General features: G+C 50.2%; 1 protein-coding gene across 1 annotated transcript in view; it reads left to right on the forward strand.

Annotated features, from left to right (window-relative positions):
* Positions 1–1406, forward strand: part of ASTN1 (astrotactin 1) — a 51145-nt gene extending 49739 nt beyond the window's left edge. The window contains exons 20-22 of the mRNA XM_062003574.1: positions 233–368; positions 499–599; positions 1219–1406. Coding sequence (XP_061859558.1) covers positions 233–368; positions 499–599; positions 1219–1406 — 425 coding nt within the window. The remainder of the gene's footprint in view (positions 1–232; positions 369–498; positions 600–1218) is intronic.
* Positions 1407–12426: the final 11020 nt, after the last annotated feature.

Raw genomic sequence — 12426 nt, forward strand, 5'->3', positions numbered from 1 at the left:
ATGGATTAATGGTGAGCTTTTCAGGGTGAGGTTAGTGGTTGGACTTGATGATCTTAAAGGTCCTTTCCAACCAAAATGATTCTATAATTCTATCTCCACACCAACGTCATGGATGAGCCTTGGTCCCATTCAGCACCAGGCAGCATGGTACCAGGCACAGACCTCCGTGGCTCTCCACAGCCTCGGGAAACCCATGTCATCACCTGTGGCACATCCTCCCCTCTCTCCCTAGAGACAGTGCTGAGCTTTGTGGATGACATCATCTCCGGTGCCAAGTCACCCTGTGCCATGCCAGCCCAAGTGCCCGACCGACTCTCCTCCACCATCTCCCTTATCGTTCGTTGCCTGGAGCCTGACACCACCTACATGTGAGTCTCTTCCCCTGCGCCATGCCTGTGCCAGTGTCATCAGCCTGACCATGGTGCTCCTGTCTGATGTTGCCCTTGTTTACATAAGGTGTTGGGAGTCCATAGTTTCACCTTTTTCCTTCTTGTCCAGGTTCACGCTCTGGGGAGTTGATAACACAGGAAGACGCTCCAGATCCAGTGATGTGACAGTCAAGACCCCCTGCCCTGTGGTAGACGATGTGAAAGCTCAAGGTGAGATGGAGGCAACTGCTGACTGTGATGCTTGGGGCCAGCAACAGGGAGTTCCCCCTTCCAACATGTCCATGCACACATTTTGTGTCCTGGCTGTAGAATTTCGTTCATCCATGGTGCCCCAGGTGCTGCTGTGTGGTATTGAGGCTTGGTGTGGAGGGTGATAGGAGGCACACATCCTCTTCCCAAACAAACACAGAGGTGCTCTGTGCTGGTGAAGGGGTGGGAGGATGGATGGAGGGGCAGGCATTTGGGACATACTGAAATAGCTAAGGAGACCCGCCTGTCCTGCCCAGAGAGCAGCTGGTAGTGTAGGTGGTAGCTGTGCTCAAGAAATCCCAGTGATGTGTCTTCTCATGAACAAATGGTATGTCACTCACGGTACCTGATGACACCACCTGTTTCTTTTCCTAATTGGACCAAACTACAGGAACCTAACCTGGACTGAGTCCAGGCAATGCCATGCCATCTACTCCATTGCTCCTCCACTGGGATCTTGATAAGATGGAACTCAGGGAACAAATCTTGACTCTGGTCTTGGTTTCCCTAGGGCTGAGCTAAAGCCTGGTGGGCTTTGTTCATGCCTTTTCTTGCACCCACTCCCTGTCTTTCTACCCAGAAATAGCAGACAAGATCTACAACCTCTTCAATGGCTACACCAGCGGCAAGGAGCAGCAAACAGCCTACAACACTCTGCTGGACCTGGGCTCCCCCAGCCTCCACCGAGTCCTTTACCACTACAACCAGCACTACGAGAGCTTTGGGGAGTTCACCTGGCGCTGTGAAGACGAGCTGGGGCCAAGGTAGGCTTGGGAGCTGCGTTGACTAGGCAGGCAGGCCAGCTCACCAACAGACGTATCCCTTATAGACATTGGTCACAAGGAAGATCGTTCTCTGTCACATCTCATTAATTTGTTTGATAATAGAGCTTATAGTCTCATAGACCATTGTCAACCCATCATTCTTGTCCATCTCCACCTGTCTCTGGAGTTTTGCACAGTTCATTTACACTATGCATGGTGAGAAGGGAATGGGATTCTCTTTTTCCTCAGTGGCTGCTGCCACAGGCTAAAAGACAGAAGATCTTGGAAAAATAATGCACCTTTGAATTGTTATGGGTGAAAAGGGGAGGAAGCGTTGTCAGAGTGTGTCGCTAGAGAAGGGCTCTGGGCATTGGTGGAGGGAAGAAGGTGCAAGGAGATGGTTGTACCTGCTGGAGAAGGTGACACAGAGGAGCTTGGCTGTGGAAGCTGCTGGATGAAGTGTGTACAAACACACATACATGTGCCGGGCTATGCCAAGGCCAGACTTGGCTTTCCTCCTTTTTCTGGGCTTTGGCTTGAGTTGAACGCATCCCTGTGCATTGAACACATTGTCACTTGTGGTCCAAAGCAGGCAGTAGATTGGCCTTGGGTCTGCATTGCACATGTTCTCTCCTTTTTAATCCATGACCAGGGATCATGTGAGGTGATTTTAGAGACATGAGTGTTTTTGGTGCCTGGCAGTGCTGAGCTGTCATGACGGGTTTTGGATGAGGTTGTCTTGAGTTCTTCCTGACTGAAACAGTCCCTTGATGCCTGAGTGTGCACCATGTCATCTCCTGCCAGGCTCCTCCAGCTCTCTGCTGCCCCTCCATCTTCCTGGAGGTGAGATGTCTCATGCCCTGGACTTGCAGAAGCAGCCAGATATTCTCCCCATGTCTTTTGATGTTTCCTTTTGTCTGGGTGGTTTCCTAGTATTGGGCATGTTTCCAGTCAGTTTAGCAAACTGGGCTGGGAGATTGTATGGGCTGCAGTGATGTTTCATAGCATCTGGCCTCCAAAGAACCAGAGCCTTGAGCCCAGATAGAAATTAGGATTGCTTCAAATGTATGTCAGCAATAGACTTCACCTATGAATTGCAAGGCCTCCACTTTGCCCCCTGCTCCACATGTCCTCCTGCTGGTCTCACCACTAGCTATCTTCCAGCCCTCCTTCTCCAGGTGATTGCTTGTGGCTGTCTAGCAGAGGATTGGAGATGCTCTGTGTATCATCTCTGTCCTCCAAACCTCTGTTACATGGTCAGAAAGACTCAGCAAATAGCAGGTGGCTGTCTTGTACTTGGTGTCTTAGACATTTCTCCAAGTCCAGCTTTGGTGGGAAACTCCTCTCTCACCTTTCCCTATTTCCTATTTATGTTCTAAGAAATGGTGGGCACAGCCTCTAAGTGACATCCTAGTGTGTGGAGCCTTCTTAAGGCTGAGGCTCTCACCATCTCCTCTGCCCAGGATTGCTTCATTGCCATGACAGTGGAATCTGCAGACTTGGACTTAATATCTCACCTTTGTCTTGAGCCCAGCTGCAGTGATGTCACTTTGTCTCTGCTTCCAGATGTGAAATACAGCCCTGTTTTGCCCAGACCATCTGACATCTGTTGTGATGGTTTGTGTGAGGAGCACATACAATTCCTTACGTGACAGCCTGGAGTTGTCACACAGCCACTGCCAATGCTGCAAGGAGACCAGGGACCAGACAGCACGTGGGGTGAAAGCTGCCTCCTTGATCCCTGTGAGGCAGAGGTACATAGGCATGGAGCAGCCAGAAATGCCACTGAATTGCTCATTTGCTATGTGAACCTATGAGCCAGAGGGTCAATTGCACCGTCTGGAGACACTGGAGTGCCTAGGATGGGATGACGCAAGTTGCTGATGAAGTGTTTGCAGCTCAAGCTGCTTGGAAAGAGAGGTTTAGGCAGCTGCAGCGGGTTCTGGTGATGACAAATCTTGGAAAGCAGACCTCCTGTTTGATCATCTGTGAGGGCGAAGCATCCAGACTGGTGGTGACAGGACAAATCACTTGCAGATGACATTATTTAGCCAGCAGACAGAGTGTTTGTTTGACTGTTGCTGATGCTCCTTTGAAGTCCTGGGTGTAGACCCACGCGACCGATTCTCCCATGTCCCTCCTCTTTCTCCTCCACGTGACCATGCTGCCTTCTGGCTCTGCTCACTTAGGCTGTGCTTGCTTCCCTCTTTGGCAACACTGGCTGTTGTAACAAAGGAGAGGGTGCATGCAGATAACTTGTCTGGGGGCTATAAAAGCAAGTTGCTCCCTCCTACCACAAGAAGGGCTGCAGAGGACTCTGGACTTTGCATAAAGAGAAGAAATGGAGGGAAAGGGAAGTAATTTTCTAGCAACTAATAAGTGAAAGCAGAATTTGGTGGAAAGCGTGGTGAAGTCTGGTGGTATCTGTGGGCTTTGAGTCAAAATCTGTGAGATCATATTCAATGTTCTTGTTAGCATCTTGTGATGCTGGAGGAAGAGAGGTAATTGCAGTTGGAGGCTAGATCATAGAATCATGGAGTCAGTCATTTTGAGTGGAAGATCATCAAGTCCAACCATTAACTCCACACTGCCAAGCCCACCACTACACCATTGTCCCTCAGCACCACAGTCACACAGCTTTTGCACACCTCTGGGGATGGGGACTCTACCACCTCCCTGGGCAGCCCATTCCAATGCTTAACAACCCTTTCAGTGAAGTTCTTCCTAATCTCCAATCTAAACCTCCCATGGTACAACCTGAGGCCATTTCCTCTTCTCCTATCACTCATTACTTGGGAGAAGAGACCAACCCCCCATGCCACTACAACCTCCTGTCATATGTAGGGACCAAGAAAAGTGAGAAGTCAGCTACCTTCTCACGCTGGAAGACCTGGCCAGCTTGGGTGGCTATCTCCAGAGTTGGCACCATGCAAAGCACTGTCACCTCTCTGCTGTGCTTTGGATATGCTGAGGCTGCAAGTGTACGTGGTTGCAGAGCTGGACAGCCTCTTGGTGGCTCCAGACTGGCCCTTTGCAGCTGCTGCCACCTCCATGAAAGAACTCTTGAGGGTTTCCTCCCCAGGAAAGCCCAGGTTGCCTCTGGTTGGGCCTGGGGTAAATTAATTCCTCTCCAAGCAGCTTTCCCATGGTGCACCTAGCCTGGAGGAAGGTTTGGAGGGGCTGTGGATGTTCCTTCATGGTTGGTACACGTACCCTTGAGCTATCAAGCCAGCCACAACACAGCCATGTGCTCCACACATAAGCCTTGCTTCTCCAATTAAGAATGTGACAAAGAGGGATTTCTTCCCTGGCATGGCCGTTCTGGCATACATCTGCTGCCCGTTCTGAGCTGAACAGATGCTGACTTAAAGCTGCCACCAGGATGTGTCTTCTCTTTCCTGTTTATACTAACCCACCAACTGACCTTGAAGCTGGCTAGAAAACTTATCCTATCACTTGAGACTCTTAAACTTTTGTCTGGCTTTCCAGGCACACATAGTATTCACCTTCAGGACACTTCCTTTGAAGCCATTACCTCCATATTTGCCAGGTTCCTTGAGATGATCAAAAAGTGCTAGACAAGTTTGAAACAAATATAAAGTGTTACCTGAACAAACTGCTTTTCTTGATAAACACTTTAAAGCACAATCTCAGGAGGAAAAACATGAAAATAAGAGAACACAGTTTAGGTCCTATTTGGCCAGAATTCTCTACCTCTTCCAATATCTCATCCATCATGAGGAGCTGGTAATTTAGCACTTTCTGACTACCAGAACAAGCCCACTCTGAGGCTCTCAGTTGCCCAGGGGGTGCCATGTGTGTGTCTTCTGCTGAGGATGGATGCTTCCTGGACTGTCTCTATCATCCAACTTTCTCTCCTGGCTTCCTTGGCAGGTTTGCAGCTCTTTATGAAGCACTGCTGCCAACACCTGCCTTGTTTTGCTGTCTGCCGTCGAAAAGGCAAAATGCACATGCAAAGAGCATGGGAACTCCACTGTGTCCAGAGCTTGTTGGATCAAACCTATGTTGTATGCCTCAGTATATTCCTTCTAGTTTGTATGCTGTCCTGTGAGACACATTTCTTAAACTGTTACCTGGTGAGGCCACATCTGCAGTACTGTGTCTGTTTCTGGGCTTCCCAGCTCAAGAGACAGGAAACTGCTGGAGAGAGTCCAGTGCAGGGCTTCCAGGACGATCAGGGGACTGAAACATCTTCCTTACAAGGAAAGGCTGAGAGACCTGGGGCTGTTTAGCCTAGAGAAGAGAAGAGTGAGGGAGCACTTTATCAATGCTGATAAATACCTAAAGGATGGGGTGACACTTTTTTCTGTGGTGCCCAGTGACAGGACAAGGGGTAATGGGCACAAGCTGGAACACAGGAAGTTCCACTTGAACATAAGGAGAAAGCTCTTTATTGTTCAGGTGAGGGAGCCCTGGCACAGGCTGCCCAGGGAGGATGTGGAGGCTCCTTCTCTTGAGGTTTCCAAACCCACCTGGACACGTTCCTGTGTGACCTGATCGAGGGGAACCTGCTTTGAGATGGATGATCTCTAGAGATCCCTTCCAAGCCCCATCATTCTGTGATTCTTTCTGTTAATAAACATCACAGGTCATGCAGCAGGAGTGTCAGTCATACATTTTGTGATACTGCATGTTACGAGGATCGTAGCTTTTATCTCACCCTCAGCCTTCCATACAGACCCCTGCAAGCCAGGCATGCTATTTTGAGTTTTTTTTTCCTAGATCTCCTTCATGCTCACTGGTGTCCCAGCATGCTGGCTCCCAGTACTGTGCATTTATTTTCCATCACATCTCCTTCAGCCACATGATGGCAAGGGAGTGACACGCCTGGCATTCCCTCCTTTTCTCTGCCCTTCCTGCCATTGGAGGGGTCCTACACCAAGCCATGAATGACCAGCACAGTTCTCGAACCTGCAACAGACACTTCATGGAGAGGACACATGTGATGCCACCTGTCATGACTGGCACTTTTTAGCATTTCTCCCCACTGCCTGCAGTGTGATTGGCTCATGCTTTCCTATCCTGTTATCTTTGGGGTCCAGGAGCTGCAGCAGTGACTAGTGATGCCATTTGAGTTGTTGATGATGTCGTCCCAAGGGGTCTTAGGGGTTTCACAGCTGCACCGGTGGCTGTCCCTTCACTGAATCGTCAGCAAACCTGGCTTTGTTGTGGGGACAGTATGGGGTGTAAGAGGAAGAGGATACTGGGAAGGGAAGTGTAAAGTGAGCCCCAAGACCAGTGCAGCAGGTCCTGCACCACCGTGGTGGCATGGGCATCTATGGCTTGAGTAGGGACTATTCTCACATGGATGTGGGCTTGCAGTGCTGTCATGGGGCTGGTGTGTGTCCCCAGCCCCACTTATCCCTTCTTGTCCTGGCAGGGTTATGCTCCTTTCAGCTGCTCTCCACACTGCCTGACTCTTTCATTAGCTCTTCTCCCTCCTGGAGTTCCCACGGTATCCTTAACCGTCTTTGCTTTTCTCTCCTCCTATACTGCTCCTGCCCTTCCCACCGTCCCTCCGTGGTGTTTCCATCACTCCTGTCACTCCCCTTGCCGTGTGTCCCCCCTGGCATCTCCCCCTGCTCATCCTCGCTGCAGGAAGGCCGGCCTCATCCTCTCGCAGCTGGGGGACCTCAGCAGCTGGTGCAACGGCCTCCTGCAAGAGCCCAAGATCAGCCTCCAGCGCTCATCCCTCAAGTACCTCGCCTGCCGCTACAGCGAGATCAAGCCCTATGGGCTCGACTGGTCGGAGCTCAGCCGAGACCTCAGGAAGACCTGCGAGGAGCAGACGCTGAGTGTCCTTTACAATGACTATGGTGACAAGGACTATTGAGGGTTGCGGGCGCCCGCGCTCACACCGGCCTCCCGACGGGCGCTTGTGAGGGTTTTATACACGGACCCACGGCGGGAGGAGGGTGTCGCTGATGTTTCTGGAGGCAAAAAATTCAGACTGGGGAGCAAAATTGGCTGCTCTGTGCAGGACTGACTCGGTATTAGATTCTTCTTCGACTTGGCCAAAAGCCTTTCTAGTTAGAAGTCTTGTGGGACCCAGTTTTCTTGATTTTGTTTTGTTCATTTTGCCAAGAGGTTCCTCAGTATCGGTGGAGAGGGCAGGTTGGGAGAGCACAGCCCTCTGCTCCTGCCCCTTCCCTGCTCTGGCTGTGGGGACCGTCCCCGAGGGTGGGGGACACCAATCACGGAAGGAACACGGTGACACAGCCAGGACAAGAGAGCAGGTGATGTAGGACTGGGGAAATGGAGGCAGGGCATGGAGGCCAGGTTGAGATGCTAATCGTTTCGCTGAGCAAAACAGCCCCTGGATGATGAGGAAGGTTGGGATTTTTTCCTGTTTTTTCAATGCATGAGGTCTGGATGAGCGCTGGCTGGGCGGTGGTGCCATTGCAGGGCAGAGCTGGTGTGGTGTCACCAGCTGGGGCGAGGAGACAGAGGTGTTGCTGAGCCCATCTCCTCAAGTTCTTCTCTCATGGGCAAAGCCCACAACTGCTCCAAGATGCAGAGTACGCCGGAGCAAAAGCAACTTGGCCTCAGGGCCAGTGGTCAGCTGGACGTTGTGAGCTCGCTACTTGTGTGGATCACATTCCTAGGAAGTCAACTTAAAAACCTCTTCCATTATTACTTATTTTTTTTTAAATTCAACATAGTAAAGGCTTTGAAAGGATGTCAAACTACTGCTCAGGAGAGCCCCAGCCAAGAGTGCAGCACCCAGATGGCACAGATGAGGCTGCCTTCTGCACCAGTCCCCCAGGAGCCGTGGGTAGCCCCAGCTCTGCACGGCGAGGGAAGCGGGCTGTAGCGCACCCCAGCATGGCAGTGCAGGATGGTCACAGGGCTCCTGGTCCCAGAGAGGGTTCAGTGAAATGGCATGGCTGGTAGGCTTCTGGAGCTGTGGCAAACATTTTTCAGGCTCACATCTGCAACTCTCATTGGTGACTTTTCTTTTTAAAAAAACAACACAGAGAGCTGGGGTTGTCCTGGGACACTGGGGTTGGTTCAGAGCAAACTGTTCTCCAGAACCCTGCTACCACTGATGGAGGCAGAAAACAGCTTCCTTTTAGCTTCAGCTTCCAGTCTGGTTTGCAGAGCAGGCATCTCTGGACTTGCCAGCTGTGCATCTTTGATCTGGACAAGCCAGGAGCCCTACAGTGGGATTTTTATGATGCTTTTTCAGACAGAAAATTCCTTTTCATTTTTTTTTCAGTCTTGGCAGGAGCAATCTTCAGCCTGTCTTTCATGATTTTCTGCCTCATTCCTCCTCCTAAGACACGGTTTGAGTATTTGCATGGTGCTGGGAGGGAGGCAGCTGTGTTCTGCAGCGAGCCACAGCCAACAGTGCTGCAATACAGTATCTACTCAACAGCAGTTCAGTATCTTGCTGCAGGACCACACAGAGCTCTCCTCCAGAGGCAGCTGGACTGGAGCAGGGAGCTGCTGAGAGTTACATGGGCGTCCCAGTGTCATTTCTGTAATGAGTGTCTCTAGCAGGGGTCATCAGGCAAACACCTGCTCTTTGCGAGAAGGAAGTGTCCTGGAACCTTTTGGCTTTTTCTCATATATTTCTCCTTATATTTTGATGTGCCTGATGTTGCCAAGGGCTTGGAGCTCAGAGCAAGACCATCACCATCTCCGTGCACAGATATACACGGGCAGGTGTTCCGTACTGAGCTGTCACTGCTTTTCTTTTCAGCCACTGTCAGTCTTGCCCAAGACACTTTGATTTATCCTCTTGCTTCTCCCAGTGGATTCTGAGACAACTTTTAACTTCCAGACAGGCAGCTGTTCAGGGATGGGCAAGGGGCACCTCTGCTCAATGCCTCAGAGGGATGCTTGAATGAGGGCTGCTCTGGCCCAGACACAAGTTGGTTGCTCGCCAAGTAATACTGCTTACGTGGCTTTTATTTGAAATGCAGACTCTTTTCCTTTGAGTAGCAGACTCCTCTCTGTTATTGCTTACCAGGTGCAGCAGCAGGGATGGGAGCAGCTCACTCTGCCAGCCACTCGCTGTGACGCTGCCAAGAAAGCCCTGGGTACCCCATGAGTTCACACCTGACTGAGGTTACTTTTTTTGCCCAGCCTTACGATTCACAGCAACCAAAACTCTGCAGCATCAGCAGCTGACTGAGCCAGACTGTGCTGCCTCTACCCCATCTTCCTCATGAACTGGCAGATGGACCACCCCAGAGGGTGAAGGTAAGTTTGGCAGCACTTGTGCACAGTTGGACAGTGCTCAGTGTCCCCATCCCATGATGGACTGTGGGGTCTGTTGTTGCTGTACCCGCCGTGCTGGCAGGTCGTACTCTTGTGGCACCTCTGTTGGGCCATTTTCACCTGCCTTTGTGAAGGTTTCCTTCTTGGTTTTGCAAGTCATAATTTTGCCCAAAATTGGATTTTTCTTGCCAAAATCTCTCAGCTAGCACACAAGCCCATCTCAAAGGCCAGCAGCCTGCCATGGGGGCCCAGACCAGAGTACAGGGTTGCACCGTGGCCACAGACATGGCCTTGGTGAGATGTGTTGTGTGAGGTTTGCTCACCCAAACCAGCCATTGGTGAGCCCAGAGCTGCATCTTTCCCTGCAGACCTGGCACCATCTGCTTCTGCCACAAGGTCCTACTGTTGAGTCTGCACAGTATTTTCTCTCTTGGACTCCTGGTTCTTCCCATGCTGCCAACCATACAAAAGCTGGAGGAGGCATTGCTTTCCATCCATTTCTGAAACTCCCCTTACCCCTCCTGCCCTCTCCTGTTATATTTCTGAGTTAATGAGCGCTTAGTCACCTGAGATGAACCTCTGGGTCGTTACCTTTTCTTTGCTGCACCCGTACCCCTGTAATAGCATTACTATCTTTTACTTGTTGTGAGGTTATTTAACATATAAAGATGGTTTGGTCCTTTTCTTTACGAAGATGGCTACAATTCATGTTCCTTGATGTTCTATTAAAACTCTAATGTGACGTTTTACTACTGTAGATTGAAAGTAGGGTGCTTTTAGGGTGAGATAGCCACATGGCAAGAAACATAAAACCCTTCCGGATTACTTTAAAAGAAAAAGAACAAAGGTTTTAAACAACTTAAAAAAAAAAAGTTATTGTAACACTCTGTAAAACTCCAGATGATCATTTAAGTGACTATTAAACAGAGCTGTTAGTAATCCGTTGCTCTGGCAAACTGGAGTGTTTGTTTATAGTTTTGGTCCAGTTGATGTCATTTTTGGTAGTGGATGAAACACTCCCAGCCTTTGAACTTGGGTGCATCTTCACACAAGTTTAGCATTAGCCTGTCTGCCCACTGGGTTAGCCAAGCCCTGTAGCACTCAGTTGACACAGCCAGAGCTGTGTCCTGCCCCTTGTCCTGCCTACCTGCTCTTCCAGACACAGGAATGTGCAGATGCCTCCAGGCACCTTCAAGTATTGAGGGGAAGATTGGATTTACATCCTCAGCAAAAGGCTCTGTGCCTTTGCTTTGCAAACTCCACAGATGCTAGGAATTTGGAAGTAGAGTAAAAAAAAAATCTCCTTTTAGCCCGTTTTCTTTGCATATAAGGTGGATGAGATGGTACTGTTTGGTGGTCAGCCACCCCCTGAGAACTTCCTGGTCCATCTGGCAGACTTCTGACAGAGGACTAGCAGCAGGACAGGTATTAACAAGCAATGTGAAAATCATGCCTGGACAAATGTGGGAGCTGCAAAAGATGTCTTAAAAGTCACTTATGGTGCAGTGTTGTGTCTGGTGCTCAGATCATCAAGACCTGTAGGGGCTGGTCCCTTGGCCAAGCCCAGTATGTACAGCCACCTGCCCTGCCAGATGGGTGGCAGACCTGGGAATTGGTTTGGATTACTGCAGTGGGCAGACAGGATGCCTGGAGGACACAGCAGAGGGGGAATTTAGGGGCTATGGCACACGAATCCATAGGAAACCAGACTTCATTTAGTCTCCTGGAACAACTTGGTTTTTATTTTTTTTACTCTTCCCGCTGCTAAATTGCAGGAAAATAAGCTAAAAATACACCCAATACTTTCCTTCTGCTATTTTCCATCCAGTTAAGCACTGTGGCTGCCACCGGCTCATTGCACAATAACCTGTGGCTGCAGAACGAGACGTGAGGAAGAGGAGGAGGAGGAGAGGCCCTGCGTGGCAGATTGAGCTGCTGTGTGAGAAGGTCTTGGGAGGGCTGACTGACTGCACCTTCACCAGAGCATAATCTCCTTAAGGGTCATCTGGCTGGCAAGTGATGGGAGATTTGGAGAAAGCCACCCAAAAAGGAGTGGACTGTAAGCACAATAGCAGCATATTTTAGGAAGGGTTTGGTTAATGTGTGTAGATGTTGGATGGGCTGCTGTTGGCCATCAGTCCTTATTTATGCTCAGAAAGCTGGTATCAGGAGGGATTGCTGCCCAGGGCAGTGTGCCCTCATGGCCAAGAAGGCCAATGTCATCCTGAGAGACATCAGGAATAATGTGGGCAGCAGGTCGAGGGAGATTCTCTTCCCTCTCTGCTCTGCAGTTGTGAGGCCACATCTGGAGTGTCCAGTTGTTCGGTTCCCCAGCTCAAGGGGGACAGGGAACTACTGCAGAGAGTCCAGTGGAGGGCCATCAAGATGATAAGGGAACTGGAATATCTTTCTTCGGTGGAAAGACTGAGAGATCTGGGGCTGTTTAGCCTGAAGAACAGAAGACTGAGGGGAGACCTTATCAACACTTTATGAGTACCTAAAGAGTGGATATCAGGAGGATGGGGCAACACTTTTTTTCTGTGGTGCTCAGTGACGGGACAAGGTGTAACAGGCACAACCTAGAACACAAAAAGTTCCGTTTGAACTGGGGAGAAAGTTCTTTCCTGTGAGGGTGAGGGAGCCCTGGTACAGGCTGCCCAGGGAGAGTGTGGAGTCTCCTTCTCTAGAGGTTTCCAAATGAACTTGAACATGTTCCTGTGTGACCTGATGTAGGGAAACCTGCTTTAGCAAGGGGTTGGGCTGGATGGTCTTTAGAG

Source organism: Colius striatus, chromosome 10 (assembly GCF_028858725.1).
Source record: "Colius striatus isolate bColStr4 chromosome 10, bColStr4.1.hap1, whole genome shotgun sequence".
Lineage (NCBI taxonomy): Eukaryota > Metazoa > Chordata > Aves > Coliiformes > Coliidae > Colius > Colius striatus.